The sequence below is a fragment of the Helianthus annuus genome, chromosome 4, assembly GCF_002127325.2.
Source record: "Helianthus annuus cultivar XRQ/B chromosome 4, HanXRQr2.0-SUNRISE, whole genome shotgun sequence".
Classification (NCBI taxonomy): Eukaryota; Viridiplantae; Streptophyta; class Magnoliopsida; order Asterales; family Asteraceae; genus Helianthus; species Helianthus annuus.
The window spans coordinates 45,701,642-45,718,566 of NC_035436.2; the positions used below are offsets into that span (position 1 = coordinate 45,701,642).

At 34.4% G+C, this 16,925-nt stretch overlaps 4 protein-coding genes across 6 annotated transcripts; all 4 read left to right on the plus strand.

The window, feature by feature from the left end:
- Positions 1–1,566: 1,566 nt before the first annotated feature.
- On the plus strand, positions 1,567–11,455 carry LOC110936249. Its single transcript, XM_035989087.1, has 8 exons — positions 1,567–1,841; positions 8,356–8,636; positions 8,716–8,937; positions 9,090–9,182; positions 9,262–9,378; positions 10,615–10,935; positions 11,043–11,276; positions 11,355–11,455. Exons 2-7 carry the CDS (start codon positions 8,376–8,378, stop codon positions 11,205–11,207), a joined length of 1,179 nt encoding a protein of 392 aa, XP_035844980.1. The 5' UTR covers positions 1,567–1,841; positions 8,356–8,375; the 3' UTR covers positions 11,208–11,276; positions 11,355–11,455.
- Positions 4,767–6,838, plus strand: LOC118491477. The gene is made up of 3 exons (XM_035989296.1): positions 4,767–5,667; positions 5,794–6,746; positions 6,815–6,838. Exons 1-3 carry the CDS (start codon positions 4,767–4,769, stop codon positions 6,836–6,838), a joined length of 1,878 nt encoding a protein of 625 aa, XP_035845189.1.
- On the plus strand, positions 6,852–8,270 carry LOC110933278. The gene is made up of 3 exons (XM_022176508.2): positions 6,852–7,252; positions 7,333–7,438; positions 7,522–8,270. Exons 1-3 carry the CDS (start codon positions 6,897–6,899, stop codon positions 8,143–8,145), a joined length of 1,086 nt encoding a protein of 361 aa, XP_022032200.2. The 5' UTR covers positions 6,852–6,896; the 3' UTR covers positions 8,146–8,270.
- A 77-nt stretch (positions 11,456–11,532) lies between the features above and the next one.
- LOC110936250 lies at positions 11,533–12,965 on the plus strand. Of its 3 annotated transcripts, none has more exons than XM_022178586.2 (6): positions 11,533–11,793; positions 11,881–12,072; positions 12,158–12,265; positions 12,341–12,410; positions 12,530–12,628; positions 12,759–12,965. In XM_022178586.2, the coding sequence occupies exons 1-6, from the start codon at positions 11,567–11,569 to the stop codon at positions 12,852–12,854; spliced, it is 792 nt and encodes a 263-aa protein (XP_022034278.1). In that variant the 5' UTR covers positions 11,533–11,566; the 3' UTR covers positions 12,855–12,965. The 3 variants fall into 3 exon arrangements, with proteins under 3 accessions (XP_022034278.1, XP_035844981.1, XP_022034279.1); XM_035989088.1 differs by having other exon boundaries at positions 12,158–12,244; XM_022178587.2 differs by lacking the exon at positions 12,158–12,265.
- Positions 12,966–16,925: the final 3,960 nt, after the last annotated feature.

Sequence of the window (16,925 nt, forward strand, 5' to 3'; positions counted from 1 at the left end):
AACTGTTTTGTGTGTCGTCTTTTTAGCATTATAAAAAAACATTATATAAACATAAGGGTTAATTTCCTATAGCACTTATTGTTTATGTGATATGGACATCATTGTTAATTTCTAATAGCAAATCATGAGAAAAACTTGAAAACTGTTAAAGAGAAAAAATTGTACGGACTTATGAAAAGTGATATATATCTAATATATTAATTAAAAATTATATTAACAATGTCTCGTTTAGGCTCATGAGCTGGGTTGAGCTCGAGCTAGTTTACTTAACGAACTTGTTTTTAAATTCAAGCTCGTTACTGTTAGGCTCGCCAAAGTCAAGGCCGGGTAAAAAAAACGTTTTGTTGATCTCTAATCCATTTAATATATGCAACACTTGGATAAAAAATAAACAAATGGATAAAAGTTACAAAAAAAAATTAAACAAATGGAAAAAAGTAGCAAAAAACTTAATAAATAGATAATAATTAAATATCAATCCAATTTCCCCGTTCCTCTATGCCTCTAATTCATTCACACATTTATCAAAAAAAAACTAGATAATAATTAATATTTGAGATATAACTAGTGGAACTCTCCTGCGCTTCGCGTCAGGAATTCCGTCGATATCGGTTCGGTTCGTTAATAGTTGATGCTTTGTTTTGAACAAAAATTATACCAAAATATCGATAAAAATATTAAATGAGTAAACTCAAGTTATTAGACTGATTAATAAATTGATAATTAAGAGGGTGTTTGGAATTACGTTTTGAAGTGATTATTTGATTATTGCGTTTGTAAAACATAAATAATCTAAAAAAGTGTTTGGATGAAAAAGTGATTATCTGCCTCCAAAACGCAGTTTTGGAGAAGCATGTACCTACATGCTTTTTCAAACGCAGTTTTGAAAACGCAAAATCTATTTTGAAAACATATAATCTATTTTGAAAACGCAACACCAAACACTCCCTAATAAATAAATCTTGAAACCATTTTCAAATTATTATGGAATTAAACGACTCATGTTATTTTAAATGGACCTTTTAAAATTAGGTGTGTACAAATAACTTACCTTCAATTTAAAAATAAACATAAAACAAAGCACAAATTGACAATTGATGATCTAAAAAACAAACGTACATAATAAATTTAGTTCAGTAATAATCTTCATTAGTTAAAAAAATAGAAACCATTAAACAAAATAAATGACTTTGTTATTCTCAAGTAAACAATCCATCTCCTTCCCCCAAAACCATTTTGTTTTCTCTCTACAAAACCTAAACCCGTTTATCAACAGTAAATACACTATGCAACAAAACGTGCACACTTATCTAACGATACTTTTTACTCTACTCACCACAATTGTTTCATAAAGTGAATTACGAAAATTAATATTATGTTAAAGAAAAAAAAAGACAAATGTTCATATCGGCATACAAATTTGGATCTCAGTTTAAAAAGTTTGATCTGAAATGTGATCAAATTAGACGGGTCCTATGTAAATCCAAACTAATATAATTTGAACTGCAATCTAGTCAAAGGATATTGGAAAAAAAAAATTGAAATTTGAGTCATATACGGATAAAAGGCACAAAAACACTACTTCAATCCCAAACACACGGTTTATTTCTCTTCAACCCTATTGATCGATCATTTCACCAAACTAACTACTCTAATCTCTGCATCCCTACTTCTCTGTCGCATCTCTGCCAGGTACGATTAATATAATTTGATCTGCAATCCCCACCACCAAGAAACCCCACCGCAAACAAACCCACATCTCAATCTCCGGCACCGGTGAAGCTGTGCATGTCAACTATCAAACAAGTGTTGCGCTTTACTTCCTCAATTCGCATTACCAGGTACGATTCAGGCACAATTTTTGTTCTTCGTTACTGTTAGGATACTACATAACGATGGAGTCCAAGTATATATGCAAAGGAAACTCCAGTCATTAGGTCCTGTATGGTAAGAGTTGGATCCAAGTAGGCTGGCACAATGTCTTTTACACCAGTGTATGAAGTTGCCAAAACAACATATATTTGTCAACTAAAAAAACATTAATTAAATAGTTAATCAGAAAAGCCATGTCAAATAACGAAGTCAGTTACTAGGCGGCCGTTAGAGAACCTCCCTGTAGGAATATGGCTGATGAAATCTCTCCCGTAAGGTAGGAAATGGCTTTTCATGGGAGTTCGTAGGAAGTTGTTATTACCAGCATCAACTGTCGAGTCCCCGAACACGAAAAGGGCCGAAGGCTTTGGCCTAGCTTGAGTTTGAGTTTTAGAGGTAAAGAAGATGAACCACAAAACAATAATATGGTAAACTGCAAGAGAATAATCCATCTTGCTTGAAACACACACATACACATACCCAAAGTCAAAACTTATGGTTTTTATACTCTAGTGTAGACTTGTAAGTTTGCCTAAAGGGCCTCTTTGGTTGCTCACCTAATTAATTTCCTTGAATTACTTTATCCTTGTGAAAAAATTACAACTATATAGCATAAAAGAAACAAAATTCCAACATCTTAATAATACACATAAATGATTTCTCACAAAAGAAACTTGCATTTTACAAATGGGACGGTTATACCCGATACCCGACGGGTATTGGGCCGGGTATGGGATTAGTTTTCAAAATTTTTGCGGGTATGGGTCGGTATGGTAAAATGCATAAAACTTATATGTGTGTAATGTACATTTTTAATTTATAATAATTTTAGTATAAATAAAGTTATATAATAGTAAAAAGATGTATTTAAAAATCCCAACCTATATCCTTTTACAAACTAATGGATATACCCGATACACGACGGGTAATTACCCGACAAATACCTGACGGCGACTTTACAATCGGGTATGGGTATGGGATTAGCATTACCCAACCCGAACCTGACCCATTGCCATCCCTAAATTGCTAGTAGTCAAGTCAAATTAAGCACTTAAATGTTGAGAAACTTGTATAAAGCTTACCTAACATTGCTTTTGAAATTACATGAATAAAATGGTCTACAATTTAGCTGAATAATGACGGAACTCAAGAGAAATGATGAATTTAAATATCTATCCAACGATCAATCCCTCATAAAAAACTTCCAGGATTCGTGTAACAAATCATACATCTTCTGTTAACAAGTTTCCAGCCACTGTATGATCATTGGAGACCACTAAAAATTATATAAATTTCATCATTAAGTTTAAATTCTCTTTTACAAATCACACATCTTCAATCATCAAATTTCCAGTGACTATAACCTAATTTTCACTAAAATCAATAAGCAATGTGAAAAACAAGCGTCAACAGTCCAACACGAAAGATCAAATGTTCAAAAACTACAAGTCTGCAACAATTTCTTCCTTCAACCATTATCCAAATATCCATTGCTCAAATCAAAGTACATAAACAGTGTTTAAAACTAATTAATCATCTAAATCATAATACAGCCGTCATAAACTCATAATTACATGAGCAACCGGAAAATTTCAGATTCAAACTTCAGCTTTTTGACTTAGTTTTGATTGAATACGCTAATATGAACCCTAATATTGATGAAATTGAAGAGAATGTTTACCCATTTGTGAAAAAGCTTGCATTACCCTTTTGCAAATTTTGTTTTCATTCAGCTTTTTGACTTAGTTTTGTTTGAGACATTTTTACAAACACTTTGTGGGCATACATAAGTAAACCCACTTGAACTCCAAAGACCCTCGACATACATGAACTTATATGAAGATCAATAATGAAGTTTATGAACTTTGAACAACAATAGTTTAGTATTAACACATAAATTTCTACTAGATCGTTATCAGTTTTCAGCCCCCATCTCAAACCCACATCAATATCATATACATTTATGGAGGATTCAACAATGATGATGAGATTTAAACACGGATCCAACATGAACAATCGCTACTGATGATAAAACCATTAAAACTACAAATCCAAAATTAGGAACCATACCTTAGGCATCTTGCATCTAAATCTACAATGATTAACAACATGCATAAGTTTGGATCATCTTGTTGGAGCACTAACATTCACATTCGCCTATGACTTACTTCGGTTAATAGCTCTGGACTTAAGTGTGTGTATGTGAGAGAGAGAGAGAGAGAGAGAGGGGGGCTGAGATATGTATGAGCCCTAATAGTTGTTGCTATTGGAAAAGTATAATGAGAGGATAATGGAAAATTTAGGGTTTTTATGTTTATATGATGTTTGTTACTGTATTATAAATGTCTGATTTTTCTGAATGTTGTGTTGTAGAAAATCTATGGTAATTGATTCATAAGAGTAACTTGGTAATTGTTAGTGCTTAGGGTGTAAAGGGTGCATGCAATTTTTCACCCACTTAATCATATTGTGTCATGTCATTTTTCTCTTATTTTCCCCTCTTGCCCAAAAAAACATAGGGGGTGGTTTCCCCCAAACCATTTTTAGGAAAAAAACAACAAAAGATCATTGGTTGAATAACAGTGGGCCCCACCCAACATTCATGTCCAACGTTCACCTTTTCCCTTCCTGCATGCGGCAACCATCCCTCGAATCCAACTCTCCCCGCGCGACAAATCCTGGTGGCGGCGGTGTTTCCCGATCGGCAAAGGGGTTGCCGCATCCCCTTGCCGCGACCACCTCGTACACTCTTATAGAAGTAACTTGGTAATTAGGGTTTGGTCTCTTCTGATTTTGTATTTGTTCATGTTGCTTCTATTATATTTTTAAATTATTCATTTAAGTTCAAATCTTGATTGTGTTTTTTGTTCATGTTGCTTCTAGTAACAAAGGTCATGGATAAATCATGGATTTTCTCTGATAGATTATCAAATGCATATGAAGAAAGCGTGGAAGCCTTTTTAGAGTTTGCCCAATCTAATAATCCAAAATCGGATGTTATTCTGTGTCCCTGTGTAGATTGTACCAATTTTCGCTATCACTCAATTGACGATGTGCGTTATCATCTGGTTGCCCGCGGTTTCCATAAAAATTATAAGGTTTGGTCTTTCCATGGAGAAACACTTCCCAACCTTGATTCTAGTATCCCTAATAAATCTAGACATCCCGACTTCGATTATACAACGGAAATGCTACATGATGCCTTCACATATGTAGAGAATGAACCTGATTCATTGAAATTACTTCTTGAAGAATGTGATAAGCCACTTTACGAAGGGTCAAAGTATAATGCACTTAGTGGATTATTGAAATTCCAACATTTGAAAGGTCAATTTGGCTGGTCTGATGCTAGCTTTAATGCTTTGTTGGGTGTCTTAAAAGATATCTTACCATCAAACAATACAATTCCTGACTCTTTATATGAGGCTAAGAAGTTGCTAAAAGGAGTAGGTCTAAAATACGAAAAAATTCATGCATGTGAAAATGATTGTGTTCTATTCTGGAAAGAACATAAGGATGCTTCTCAGTGTCCAACTTGTGGCACATCTCGTTGGAAGAAGAATACAAAAAATGTGCCTTCAAAAGTTTTGTGGTATTTTCCTCCAATCCCTAGATTTAAAAGAATGTTTTCGTCCCCAGAAATTGCACATGATTTAACGTGGCATGCAAAAGGTAGGGTTAATGATGGTAAGCTAACTCATCCTCGTGATTCCCCCTCTTGGAAGCTTGTTGACAACACATGGAAAGAATTCGGAGGAGAGGACCGGAATCTTAGATTAGCTTTATCCGCTGATGGTATCAATCCTCACAAGTCATTAAGTTCCAATCATAGTTGTTGGCCGGTTATCCTAATAACATATAATTTACCCTCTTATTTATGTATGTTAAGAAAATTCATGATGTTGACTCTATTGATATCAGGGCCAAAACAACCTGGTAACAATATTGATGTCTACTTGGCACCATTGATAGACGATCTAAAACTCTTATGGGAAACTGGCGTTGAGACATTTGATGCACATAAGAAAGAATACTTCAATCTAAGAGCAGTCTTACTTTGGACTATAAATGACTTTCCCGCATATGGTAATCTTTCGGGGTGTGTTACGAAAGGTTATTATGCTTGTCCAATATGTTCAGAGAATACTTGCTCACAATGGTTGCCAAAGTCCAAAAAAGTATGCTATCTCGAGCATAGAAGATTTCTCCCACGTGGACATCCTTTTCGTAAAAGAAAAAAAGATTTCAACAAACTACAAGAGAATGATGTTATAAAAAACCCATTATCAGGTGAAGAAATTTACGACTATCTGGCGGGGTTTGAGAATAGATGGGGTAAGAAGAAAAAGTCAAAGAAGAAAAAGTCAAAGAAGAAAAAGTCAAAGAAGAAAACGTCAAAGGAGGAAAAAGAAAGTATTGATGAGAGAACTAAATTTTGGCATAAAAAATCAATATTCTATGAACTTGAGTATTGGAAGAAGTTGCTTGTTCGTCATCAGTTAGATGTTATGCACATAGAAAAAAATGTGTGTGAGAGTATTTATGGGACACTATTGAATTTGCCTCACAAAACGAAGGATGGGTTAAACGCACGACAAGATCTTGAGGAGTTGGGCATTAAGCCTGAATTACAACCTCAACCAAAAGGGAATCGACTTTTGCTTCCACCTGCATGCTATACATTGAATACCTCGGAGAAACACCAATTTTATGATACCTTGTCTAACATAAAAGTGCCTGATGGGTATTGCTCTAATTTCAAGAATCTCGTGTCCGATGATGTTTCAAAGATGAATGGTTTAAAGTCTAATGATTGTCATGTACTAATGCAACAACTTCTTCCCTTTGCAATCAAGGGGCTGTTACACGAGAAAGTGAGGAAAACAATCATTAGCTTATGTAATTTTTTCAACAAGTTGTGTAGTAAAGTTGTTGATGTTAGTACGCTAGGAAAATTGCAAAGTGACATCGTATTAACTTTGTGTTTGTTAGAGAAGTATTTTCCTCCATCATTTTTCGATGTCATGATTCACTTGATGGTGCATTTAGTTAGAGAAGTGAGGTTATGTGGCCCGGTTCATTTTAGGTGGATGTATCCATTTGAGAGATACATGAAAACACTCAAAGGATATGTACGAAATCATCATCGACCTGAGGGTTGCATTGCAGAATGTTATGTGGCAGAGGAAGCCTTAGAATTTTGCTCGGGTTACCTAAATAACATGAAATCAATTGGCAATCCTTATGAACGTGTTGATGAAAGAATTCACACCGGCAGGCCTTTATCGCGGGCTACAAGTGAGGTTGCGGATGCTAAGTTACTTGATCAAGCTCATCTTTATGTATTAAGAAACACTGATGCTGTAGAGCCATATATAGAGTAAGCATTGCATAAAACTGTATATTCTTTGTACTCTATCTAATACATAAAGCTTTTTTCTAACATCTACTATAATCCAGGCAACATATGTTGGAATTGAAGGATCTCAACCCACGCGCCTCTCGAAATAGTACATGGTTGCAGACCCAACATAGTCGAACATTTATTACTTGGCTTAAGAAAGAGGTCAATTTTTAATAAGTTTGTTAGAATTACAATTTTATTTTAATAATTTTGTGTGAATCACATTAATATTTTTTTTCCAATAGGTCGAAAAACGTTTGGCTAACGGGGAAGATATTTGTGACAGTGTTCGATGGTTAGCCAAAGGGCCTAATTTTGTTGTTAATAAATATAGTGGTTTTGCCATAAATGAGTATCAGTTCCATACAATATCTCGAGATGAATCTAAAACAACTCAATGTAGTGGAGTGTCTTTAGTTGCACATGCTATGCAAATTTCTAGCGCAAAAGACTCCAATCCCGTGTATGGTGCTGTTACTTACTTTGGTCGTATAAAGGAGATATGGGATCTTGATTATCGCATGTTTACCGTTCCTGTTTTCATGTGTGATTGGGTTGATAGTCGTGGAGTAAAAAAGGATGATTTTGGATTCACAGTGGTTAACTTTGATAGGCTTGGTCACCAGACTGACCGCTTCATATTAGCTAATCAAGCCAAACAAGTTTTTTATGTTCAAGATCAACAAGACGCTAACTTGTGTGTTGTTGGTTTCACGCCACATAAGATGTACAAGTATGGAGAAAGTGATGAAACTGATGCTATTTTGGAATTTGATGCTACTGTTGATGTTACACAAGACTTCGCTTTAGTAGACCTTGATGATGATTTTTCGTGTAGGCGCTTGGATGGCGATGACATATTAGTTTAAGCTATTTTGTGGATGATATAAACTTTAGTTTATGTTTTTTTTTTTATTTTAGTTATTGGATGTTTTTAATTCTGCCTCAACTGTTTGAATTTGAGATCTTATGAGTACAAATGGTGTTTCTAATACTTAATTTTGCTTCAGATCATGATGAAGTGAATAAATTACATGGAATTTGTCTTTTATTACTTAATTTGTCTTTGGATCATGTAGAAACAGGTTGTTGTTGTGACATGGAATCGAATTCTGGTTCAGATCGTGATGAAGACGAAGACGAGAATAAATCAAAAAGAGGTCCGACGATGATGAAGAATACAAATCATAAAGGGAAACTTGTAATTTCTTACAACAATAAAGGTGTCCCAATTGGAAAAGAAGCAACAAAACTTTCTACTTTTGAGGGGAAGGCAGCAAGAACTATGGTTCCTATAACTTATGCCACTTGGCCCGACGTTGATGAGAATACAAAGGAAGAATTATGGCAATATGTATTGGTAAGTCTAACATCTAATCTTATCTTTAAATTATATTCTTTTTTGTTGAAAATAATATTGTTTACATTTTATGTATTAGGCACATTTTGAAGTTGACCCAAAAAGCCGGACGCAAACTCTTCAATCAATTGGGGATAAGTGGAAAAACTTCAAACATACTCTATACCGAGATCATATTGAGACACAAAAGGATGACCCTGAGGAGAAGAAGAATTTACTCAATCCTCCTAAGAAGTATCCATTCTTGAGAAAAGAAGACTGGAAACTTTTTGTAGCACAAAGACTTACGAAAGAGTGGCAGGTTCGTTAAACTTTTTTTTATAAGTTAATATATTTCAATCTTTTATTCTAGTATAATGAAATTCATCAAATTTTAGCATCTTAACTGTTGAGTAGTTTGACCATAAAAGTAAAAAATGTAAATTGATAACAGTTTTGATGTTTCTAATGCAGGATAGAAGTAAGAAAGGTAAAAGACTCCGTGCACATAATAAATACAATCATCATTTGAGCAGAAAGGGATATGCCAACCTCCTTGTTGAGATGGTTTGAATCAAATTAATTGAATCGTTTACTTGTATTTGTTTATGTTAATTCACTTTTTTTTTTATTCTTGATAATTTAGATGCAAGAAACCGGCAAGACAGAAGAGGAGATTGATAGGGCAACGTTGTGGAAAAATGCAAGAGTATTGAAAACAGGAGGTTTCCAGAAAGATGTCAGAGTGATTGTTGATAGAATTGTAAGTTTTTTTCTCTTTATGTATTACTTAACTTAAGACGAATTTGTTTACTGATTAAATAAAAAAAACGTTGTCACTCACAACAAATTCTTGAATCTTGATTAAGCTTATCTAACAAAGTCTAAAAAAACTCTCATAGGATCAAATGCTTTTATCAACGGATAAAAGAGTGGCAACATTAAGGGCAGGGCCGGTCCTATCATTTAGGAGGCCCTAAGCGAAATAAAAATATGGGCCCTTTTGTAACTTTCGTTGTTACAACTTCCATCTCCTTTATTTGGATTTAGGACAGGTAATGAAAAAATTTTCTTCAAATAAGACCATCTTGTTATGTGTGAATGTATGATTAGTGTAGTCATATAATATGTTTCAATAATTTAGGTTTATATTGGATAATCATTATATAAAAAAGTTTTAATCAGCACTTGTAAAATCCATAACTTTAAATGATGATAGGAATAAATAAATATGTATATTCAAAATCTAACTGAGTAATAACATTGAATTAACTAACTGAGTTGTTATAGTTATTTAAAGAGAATATATACATCTCTGTTATAATATAAAGTCACACAAAATAATACGTAAAGTTGGTTCAAAATAAAAAAAGTAAAGTTAATAATAGAATCGTTACTAATAATGATGATAAATAAAAATAATATAAATTAATAAACTTATTGCTTCAAAAAGAATAAAGAAATTTTAGTAAAAATAGAGAAAGGAAAGTAATAGAAGAAAATAAATATTTTGAAAGTTTAAGTTTAGAGAAAGAAAAGTAATAGAAGAAAATAAATAATTTGAAAGTTCTAAGTTTAGGATGAAAGAACAAAAAAAAAAACTGTAGTTGAAAACCAAATTAAGATTGAGGAAATAGAGGATCGAACACTGGTTTTGAGATACCATACATTCAACAAGAAAAAAGCTGACCGTTGGGCCATATTGTTATTTTGTTCTGTATGAGTTATATCTTTGTTAATATACACTCCTTTTTTCTTGTATGTATAATTATTAAATGGTGGCGAGTTAACGAGTCTGCGAGTTAACGGGTCAGTGGGTGAATGGGTCAGCGGGTGAATGGGTTAACGGGTCCGCGAGTTAACGAGTCTGCGAGTTAACGGGTCAGTGGGTAACGGGTGAACTGGTCAGCGGGTTAACTGGTTAGTTACATGTGTTTTGTTTCTTTTACAACCTGTAATCAAACTTTATTTATCATGCAACCGTTTTCTAAACATTCAGGATGAGCTACATAGATCAGAAGCATCTGGAAACGTTATATGTGGAACAAATGATGTGCTTGCGCAGGCCCTAGGTACTACGGAACCACGTGGGCATGTACGCGGGATGGGTAAATTTGTCACGCAACATCAGTATTTTTACTTACCCAAGACCGTTAAGCATTACTTGGACGATGAGAAGAAGAAAAATGATCAAAGGTTCAACAAACTTGAAGATGATTTAGAGAAACTTAAAAAAGGTATGACTAATGTGTCCGAAGCCGGAAGTTGCCAAATGTGGGGCAATGAAGATTATGAAGACGACCCACTTGAAGACCGACTTGTAAGTATTGGGTACAAGTCTTTATTCTATAAATATTTTCTTTATATTTATAGGTAACAATTCATTGGAAGCCTTCGCTACAAGTAACATCCTATATATATTTATAGGATAATTCATGTCTTCTTGCGGTGGATTTTCCCTCAAATATAGTCGCCAAAGGAACCATATTGATGGATACATGTGAAGGCGGGGAAACTGCTAAAGTTACGATGGAAGTAGCTTTACAAGGAGAAACTTTACTACCTATTCCACTTGAAGAGGAGTATATTTAGAAGGTCAAAGAAGCTGTGGGGCACATACTAAGTTGGCCTAGACATCTAGTCATTCGATGCTCTGAAATGGTAATATCATTTATGTAGAAGTTATTTATATTTATATATGAGGTCTAATTTAAATAACTTGTTTATATTTATTTCTAGGAAAAAGTAGTGGCAAAGCCAAAGAGAAAACCTACCGAGGAAAACAAAAAGGAAATAGAAAGTAAAAATGAAAAGAAACGGCCAAGAGAACCTACTGAAGAAAACAAAAAACTAGTTGAAAAAGAACCTGGTGAAAAAAAGAAAACAAGAAAGAAATCAAAGGGAAAAGAGAACGTGTCGAGGAAAAGGCAAAAGAGAATGAAGGAAAAAACATGACGAGAGCACAAAGGAATCAAAGGGTTAGAATGGAAAAAAGTGGAGTTTTGACGATGAGTGCATTTTTGGTCGATAGTGCACTTTCAAAGGAGGATTCTAGAAGACTAGAATGTGAGTATGATCTATTTGGGCATGATAGTTACATGTACTTAAATTGTGATGATTTTGAAGCGGTTTTTACATTCACCGAGCTGACTAGTGCTGTCATCACTTCTTATATAATGTAAGTGCCTATATCTAGTATAAATTACCGTTCATAAAACAAAATTTATTTTATTTTATTGAGTCGATTTATGTATGTTAATTGCAGGTTTCTGTATGAGCAAATTAAGAAAGAGCAAATACATGATCGTGGAATATGTTTTATGAACCCGTCTGTAATTTCGCGGGCTGATCAACGTAAACCCAAACCTAAACACATCGAGGATGCAAGTAGAGCGGTTGCAGATCGATTGTATAAAAGAAAGGGCAATGACATCATCCTATTGCCCTACAACCCCGGGTTTGATTTTCCTTTTAAATAAGTATTCGTAAAGGCCTATTATCTTAATTTACTTTGATTGAATTTTGGATTTTGGATTTTGAAGAAACCATTGGGTGTTGGCGGTACTAAACCTGAAAACAACTACTTGCTATTATCTTGATTCCTTACGGCCTAGAAGTGTCGATGAGCAGTTGAGGCAAATTATTGATACATAAGTAATACAAATTATCATAATGGATGATAAAAGAGTTGGAATATACTTTGATATATTTTTTATTTTTTACAGGGCAATGGCCGTGTATGCTTCAGAAAGTGGTGCCAACATAAGGGTTAAACTCGTATGGATTAACGCTAGGGTAAGCACTTAATCCCTTATGTAAATTGTAGTTGTAATGATATTGTAAATATTGCTACCCTTTAGTTTAAACTTAAATCGCAATGGTTTCACATTTCTTGATATTTTTAATTGTGGTAGTGTCCACGTCAGCCAGGAGGTACTGAATGCGGCTACTATGTGATGAAGTTCATGAAGGAGATAGCTTACGAAGGAGTTGAAATACTTGACAATGATAATGTAAGTTTAGGCATATTTTAGTCTGTATATTAGAGAAATATGTACTTATATATCTAAACAAATGCTTAAATTCATATATTAGGATTAAATTCTGATTTTTAAGATTTATTTTATTTAATTGTTGTCTCAGGTTGGGAAAGGAGTAGAAGAATACTCGGCTGCGGATATGGATGGCATTCGGGAAGATTGGTCGACTTATGCGGTTAACTCTATTTTTAAGTTGTAAATCGTATTTTAGGTGTTCATAATGTATTGACAAACAATTCTTTTTTTTTTGTTAATATTAAAATATTTGTAGTATACTTGACAAATGATTATGTAATGGATTGTTTTGATATATATATATGTGTATTTGTTTTATGAAAAAGATTTATTGTTTTTGTTATTATACATGTATCCAGGGCAAATTAGTAATTTTATAAAAAAATTATACAATTAAAAGCATGACACGCGTAAATGAATGTCATACGTATGTGTCATAAATGCTTGTCATGAACGTGTGTCATTAAAGAGTGTCATAAAATGTGTGTCATGAATGTGTGTCATTAAAAGGTGTCATAAAATGAGTGTCATAAAATGAGTGTCATAAAATGAGTGTCATGAATGTGTGTCATGAATGCGTGTCATTAAATGTGTGTCATGAATGCGTGTCATTAAATGTGTGGCATTAAATGTGTGTCATAAAAACATGACACACAAATGCATGTCATGTTAATTTTATGACTCCTCAATCAACGACTCGCATTTGCGTGTCATAAAGACCCTCTTATGACACGCAATGCATGTCAAGAAAGGTGTGGCATCATTCGACCATGAATAGCTTAGATCTAACCGATTTCCACATCAACAAGCTAAGATCCAACATAGATCTAAACATTTTCATGGTGTAAGGGATTGAAAGAAGGATTTCCAACCTTCTTTCATGTCACACCCCAATTTTCCACGTGTCACCGGTGGGCCCGGTGGGGAGTATAGTGACGTAGTTGGCGTCATCATAGACAAACAACACAATATATAAATGCACAGCGGAAGCAAAAGATAAATATATTACATTCCGAATATAAGTAATGTCAAAGTATTACAACGGAAGGTAAAGGATCCACAGGCGGATCAATAAAAGAAAACTGTTCGATAGGCTTTAGGCATCTAGAACTTGCAAGATTCCCTAGTGACGCCCCGAGCTCCCAGCCAATTACGCATAGTACCTGCCACTCAACCTTTTGGAAAATACGTCAGTTTACACTGGTAAATACAATTAACTGACTCATTTTGGAAAAAGAGTTTGAAAAGTGATTCGAGTGCAAACGGCACAAAACATCTTGACACATTGATTAAAATGCACAGAGGCAAAATTAATCTTTATACTTGGGACAATTTTATTAATAAAAATCTTGTATCCGATTTACATGGTTGTCCAACATTTAGGGCCGGTGATTATACAATACAAGCCGGACAAGATTAATCGACACACCACAAATATAATCTCACAAGAAGATACTCTCACGAGTGAGTATACGTTATACATATGCAACAGGAGGTGTTTTGCCTACACCTTGTGCTTACGTCGTGGCCATTCACTTTTTAAAATGAGCCAAGGATATCCAGGACACGGTCATTAACCCCCAATGTTATTTGTTATCAATCAACACAGATTAAAACGGGATTATGCAATTTAATCATCTCCGATTAAACAGTTTCTACACCCGACCAAGCGGTATTTTTATAATACCGTATCCCAAGCCCATATAAGGGAAAATAAGTTAAAAGTATTTACCTGAGCTAGCTCCTGTCTTAAATAGCAAGAATAATAACTCAGCCGTATTCCTAAGTAAGCGTAGGTACAATTTACCGGAAAGCTCTAGTCTGGAACGATGGTATAAATAACCAATTAGAATACTAACGGGTCTTTAATTAAGCCTAAGCTTAGACCGGTTAGTTTTAAGGAAATATACGGTTCAAGCGCACGATTAAGCGAAGACCGGATAGAACGTGATCTAGACCCGACAAGTTTGAATACTTGTATAATATGGGTATACTAAATACATTCTGGATTTTGAGATAAAAATGATAACGTTTGACCCGTTTCGGTCAATTTACGCAAACCAGTTACGTAAACCGAACCGAACGCAAAAAGGGCGTTACGGGTAACCAAAAAAATCATATGTAAGTTCCCTGAGATAATATGCTTTAAATATGATATAATATCAGCAAGTTATGTCCTATTATGCCCCGAATGTATTTAAACTCAATTTACGCCTCATAAGGGCATTTTGGTCATTTACAAGATTATGAAAGAGTCAATTTGGTAATCTGAGTTACAGGTCTGATTTATACAGTAAATATACTTAATTTGCCATATTATAACAGTAGGGTATGACCCGTAGACAAGACTTATCATTTAAAATCAAACTATGCACCGTAGGGGTATTTTAGTAATTTCACAAGGGCTAAAAACGACAAAACTAGAAATCTGAGTTCAAAATCTTATACTTACTGTTATTATATGAAAATATGCTAAATACATCAGTAGGTATGAGTCTTATATGTTTAATAGGAGTATAACGCTTACAATGCGCTAAAAACGCTAACAATGCGATTTAGAGCCGTTTCCGGGTTTTTAAAAGAAAGCTGAGATTTTTATATTTCCAGAATGCCAAAAATAATTTATTTAACAAATAAAATCAGTAGAAAAAGGTTTGGGGTCAAAAGAATGTATAAAACTCATTTTATGGCTTAAACGGTCAAAACCGACATCAAACCGAAATAACTAAGCGATCTAAGATACGACCAGCCAAAAATTAAATAAAAATCATCTAAAATCCCAAAATATTATATAACATCAGTGGGTAAAAAGTTTTGTATCAAAACGTGGCCTGAAATGGGTTATACGCGAAAAGGGCCGTTTATATAACTTAAGAACATAGTTTTACGCTAATGGCCATAACTCAAAATCTGGACCACCAACTGATCCGAAATTTTCGGTGCAAGTTTATATATTAGATATAAAGATTTCTAATCTTTCACTTTTCCAAAAATCACGTTTTATATCAAAAAGGGCAAAATAGTCAACTTTAAGCATAATCGGAAACATGCAAATGAATCGGCTAAGAATAGACTCGAGATATAAAAATTCCAGAGAGTTTTACCAAAATAAAAATGGTTCAAAGTACTCTCCAATACAGGTCTCAAACATGCATGTACGGATCCGAATCGATAGTCTACGAAAAAGTCTTTTTATAAGACTTTCGGTTCCGATTCGTATTTATACTCAAGATTGTCGAGTTGATTATGATAAAACACATTCTTACATATATTATAAGTTATTTATGATGATCAAACAGATTGCATGTCCTCTACATTACCATTTAAGCTTATTTTTGCAAAAACAACTTCTGTTGACTTTTTAGAAACAAGTTTGACTCGACAATTAGCATGCAATAAGTGGGAATCAGAGAATACCCTTTTGAGGGTTTGTTTCCCACATAAATACCAAAATATATGTGGTTTCAATTTGAGAAATGACTGAGTAAAACTCGTTTAATCGGAAAGTCAAACTACAAGAACAACGGTTTTGACTTTTACTAATAATCAATGCAAGAACGAATTATAAACTGATATAGAAGCTTACAAAGGTCCTAATGAAGCTTAGTTAACACTAGGATGTTGCCTTGACGTTCAGAAATGCTCCAGAAGCCTTGAGAGTGTTCTTGCAAGTTTATGGTTTTCTTTGTTACTAACACAAGTGCTCATGAATTGAACAATTGATCTGTTTTTAAGAGGAAATCAGAGGTTGTAGAGAGTCCCCAGTAGCCTAGGCATGCAAGACCATCCATTGGTGCATTTTAGAGGTGGTATGAGCTGTTTCCCATTCAAAATTCGGACCCAACAGCAATATTCGTGAATTTCTGCTTCTGATGGGGTCACGCGGCCCGCTTAAGGTATCCCAGGCGGGCCGCCTGGGGTTCTGCAGGCCCAAAACTTTCAAACGTTGGCAGTTTAGGTCCCTGTCTTCGCACGCGAGGTTTTGGCTGCTTATCTTGACTCGTAAACCCTAAATCTTGGTTTTTAAGAACCTTGGGACATTTACCAACATGGTAATGTCCTCGGATAACCTTGCGCTCAACCGAAAAGCCATGAAATTCGACGTTGACGCTTTTAACCCCTCAAGTACGGTTTTGGCCATAACTTTCTCATACGTTATCGAAACTTCACGAAATTTTAACCACATATTCTAGTGAGTACATTTTAGCATTATAAAGCTTCGGGTCTGCCAAAAGTTCACTCAGAGGTATAAATT

Excerpts from the sequence above, each read along its gene's own strand:
- LOC118491477 (XM_035989296.1), top strand. The coding sequence starts at position 4,767 with ATGGATAAATCATGGATTTTCTCTGATAGATTATCAAATGCATATGAA. Across the intron at positions 5,668-5,793 it reads ATTAGCTTTATCCGCTGATG|GGCCAAAACAACCTGGTAAC; the intron begins GTATCAATCCTC and ends TATTGATATCAG. Across the intron at positions 6,747-6,814 it reads AGGGGCTGTTACACGAGAAA|TACGCTAGGAAAATTGCAAA; the intron begins GTGAGGAAAACA and ends TGTTGATGTTAG.
- LOC110936250 (XM_022178586.2), top strand. The coding sequence starts at position 11,567 with ATGACGAGAGCACAAAGGAATCAAAGGGTTAGAATGGAAAAAAGTGGA. Across the intron at positions 12,266-12,340 it reads TTGAGGCAAATTATTGATAC|GGCAATGGCCGTGTATGCTT; the intron begins ATAAGTAATACA and ends TATTTTTTACAG. Across the intron at positions 12,411-12,529 it reads TCGTATGGATTAACGCTAGG|TGTCCACGTCAGCCAGGAGG; the intron begins GTAAGCACTTAA and ends TAATTGTGGTAG.
- LOC110936249 (XM_035989087.1), top strand. The coding sequence starts at position 8,376 with ATGGAATCGAATTCTGGTTCAGATCGTGATGAAGACGAAGACGAGAAT. Across the intron at positions 8,637-8,715 it reads AATTATGGCAATATGTATTG|GCACATTTTGAAGTTGACCC; the intron begins GTAAGTCTAACA and ends TTTATGTATTAG. Across the intron at positions 9,183-9,261 it reads CCAACCTCCTTGTTGAGATG|ATGCAAGAAACCGGCAAGAC; the intron begins GTTTGAATCAAA and ends TTGATAATTTAG.
- LOC110933278 (XM_022176508.2), top strand. The coding sequence starts at position 6,897 with ATGATTCACTTGATGGTGCATTTAGTTAGAGAAGTGAGGTTATGTGGC. Across the intron at positions 7,253-7,332 it reads GCTGTAGAGCCATATATAGA|GCAACATATGTTGGAATTGA; the intron begins GTAAGCATTGCA and ends ACTATAATCCAG. Across the intron at positions 7,439-7,521 it reads TTACTTGGCTTAAGAAAGAG|GTCGAAAAACGTTTGGCTAA; the intron begins GTCAATTTTTAA and ends TTTTTCCAATAG.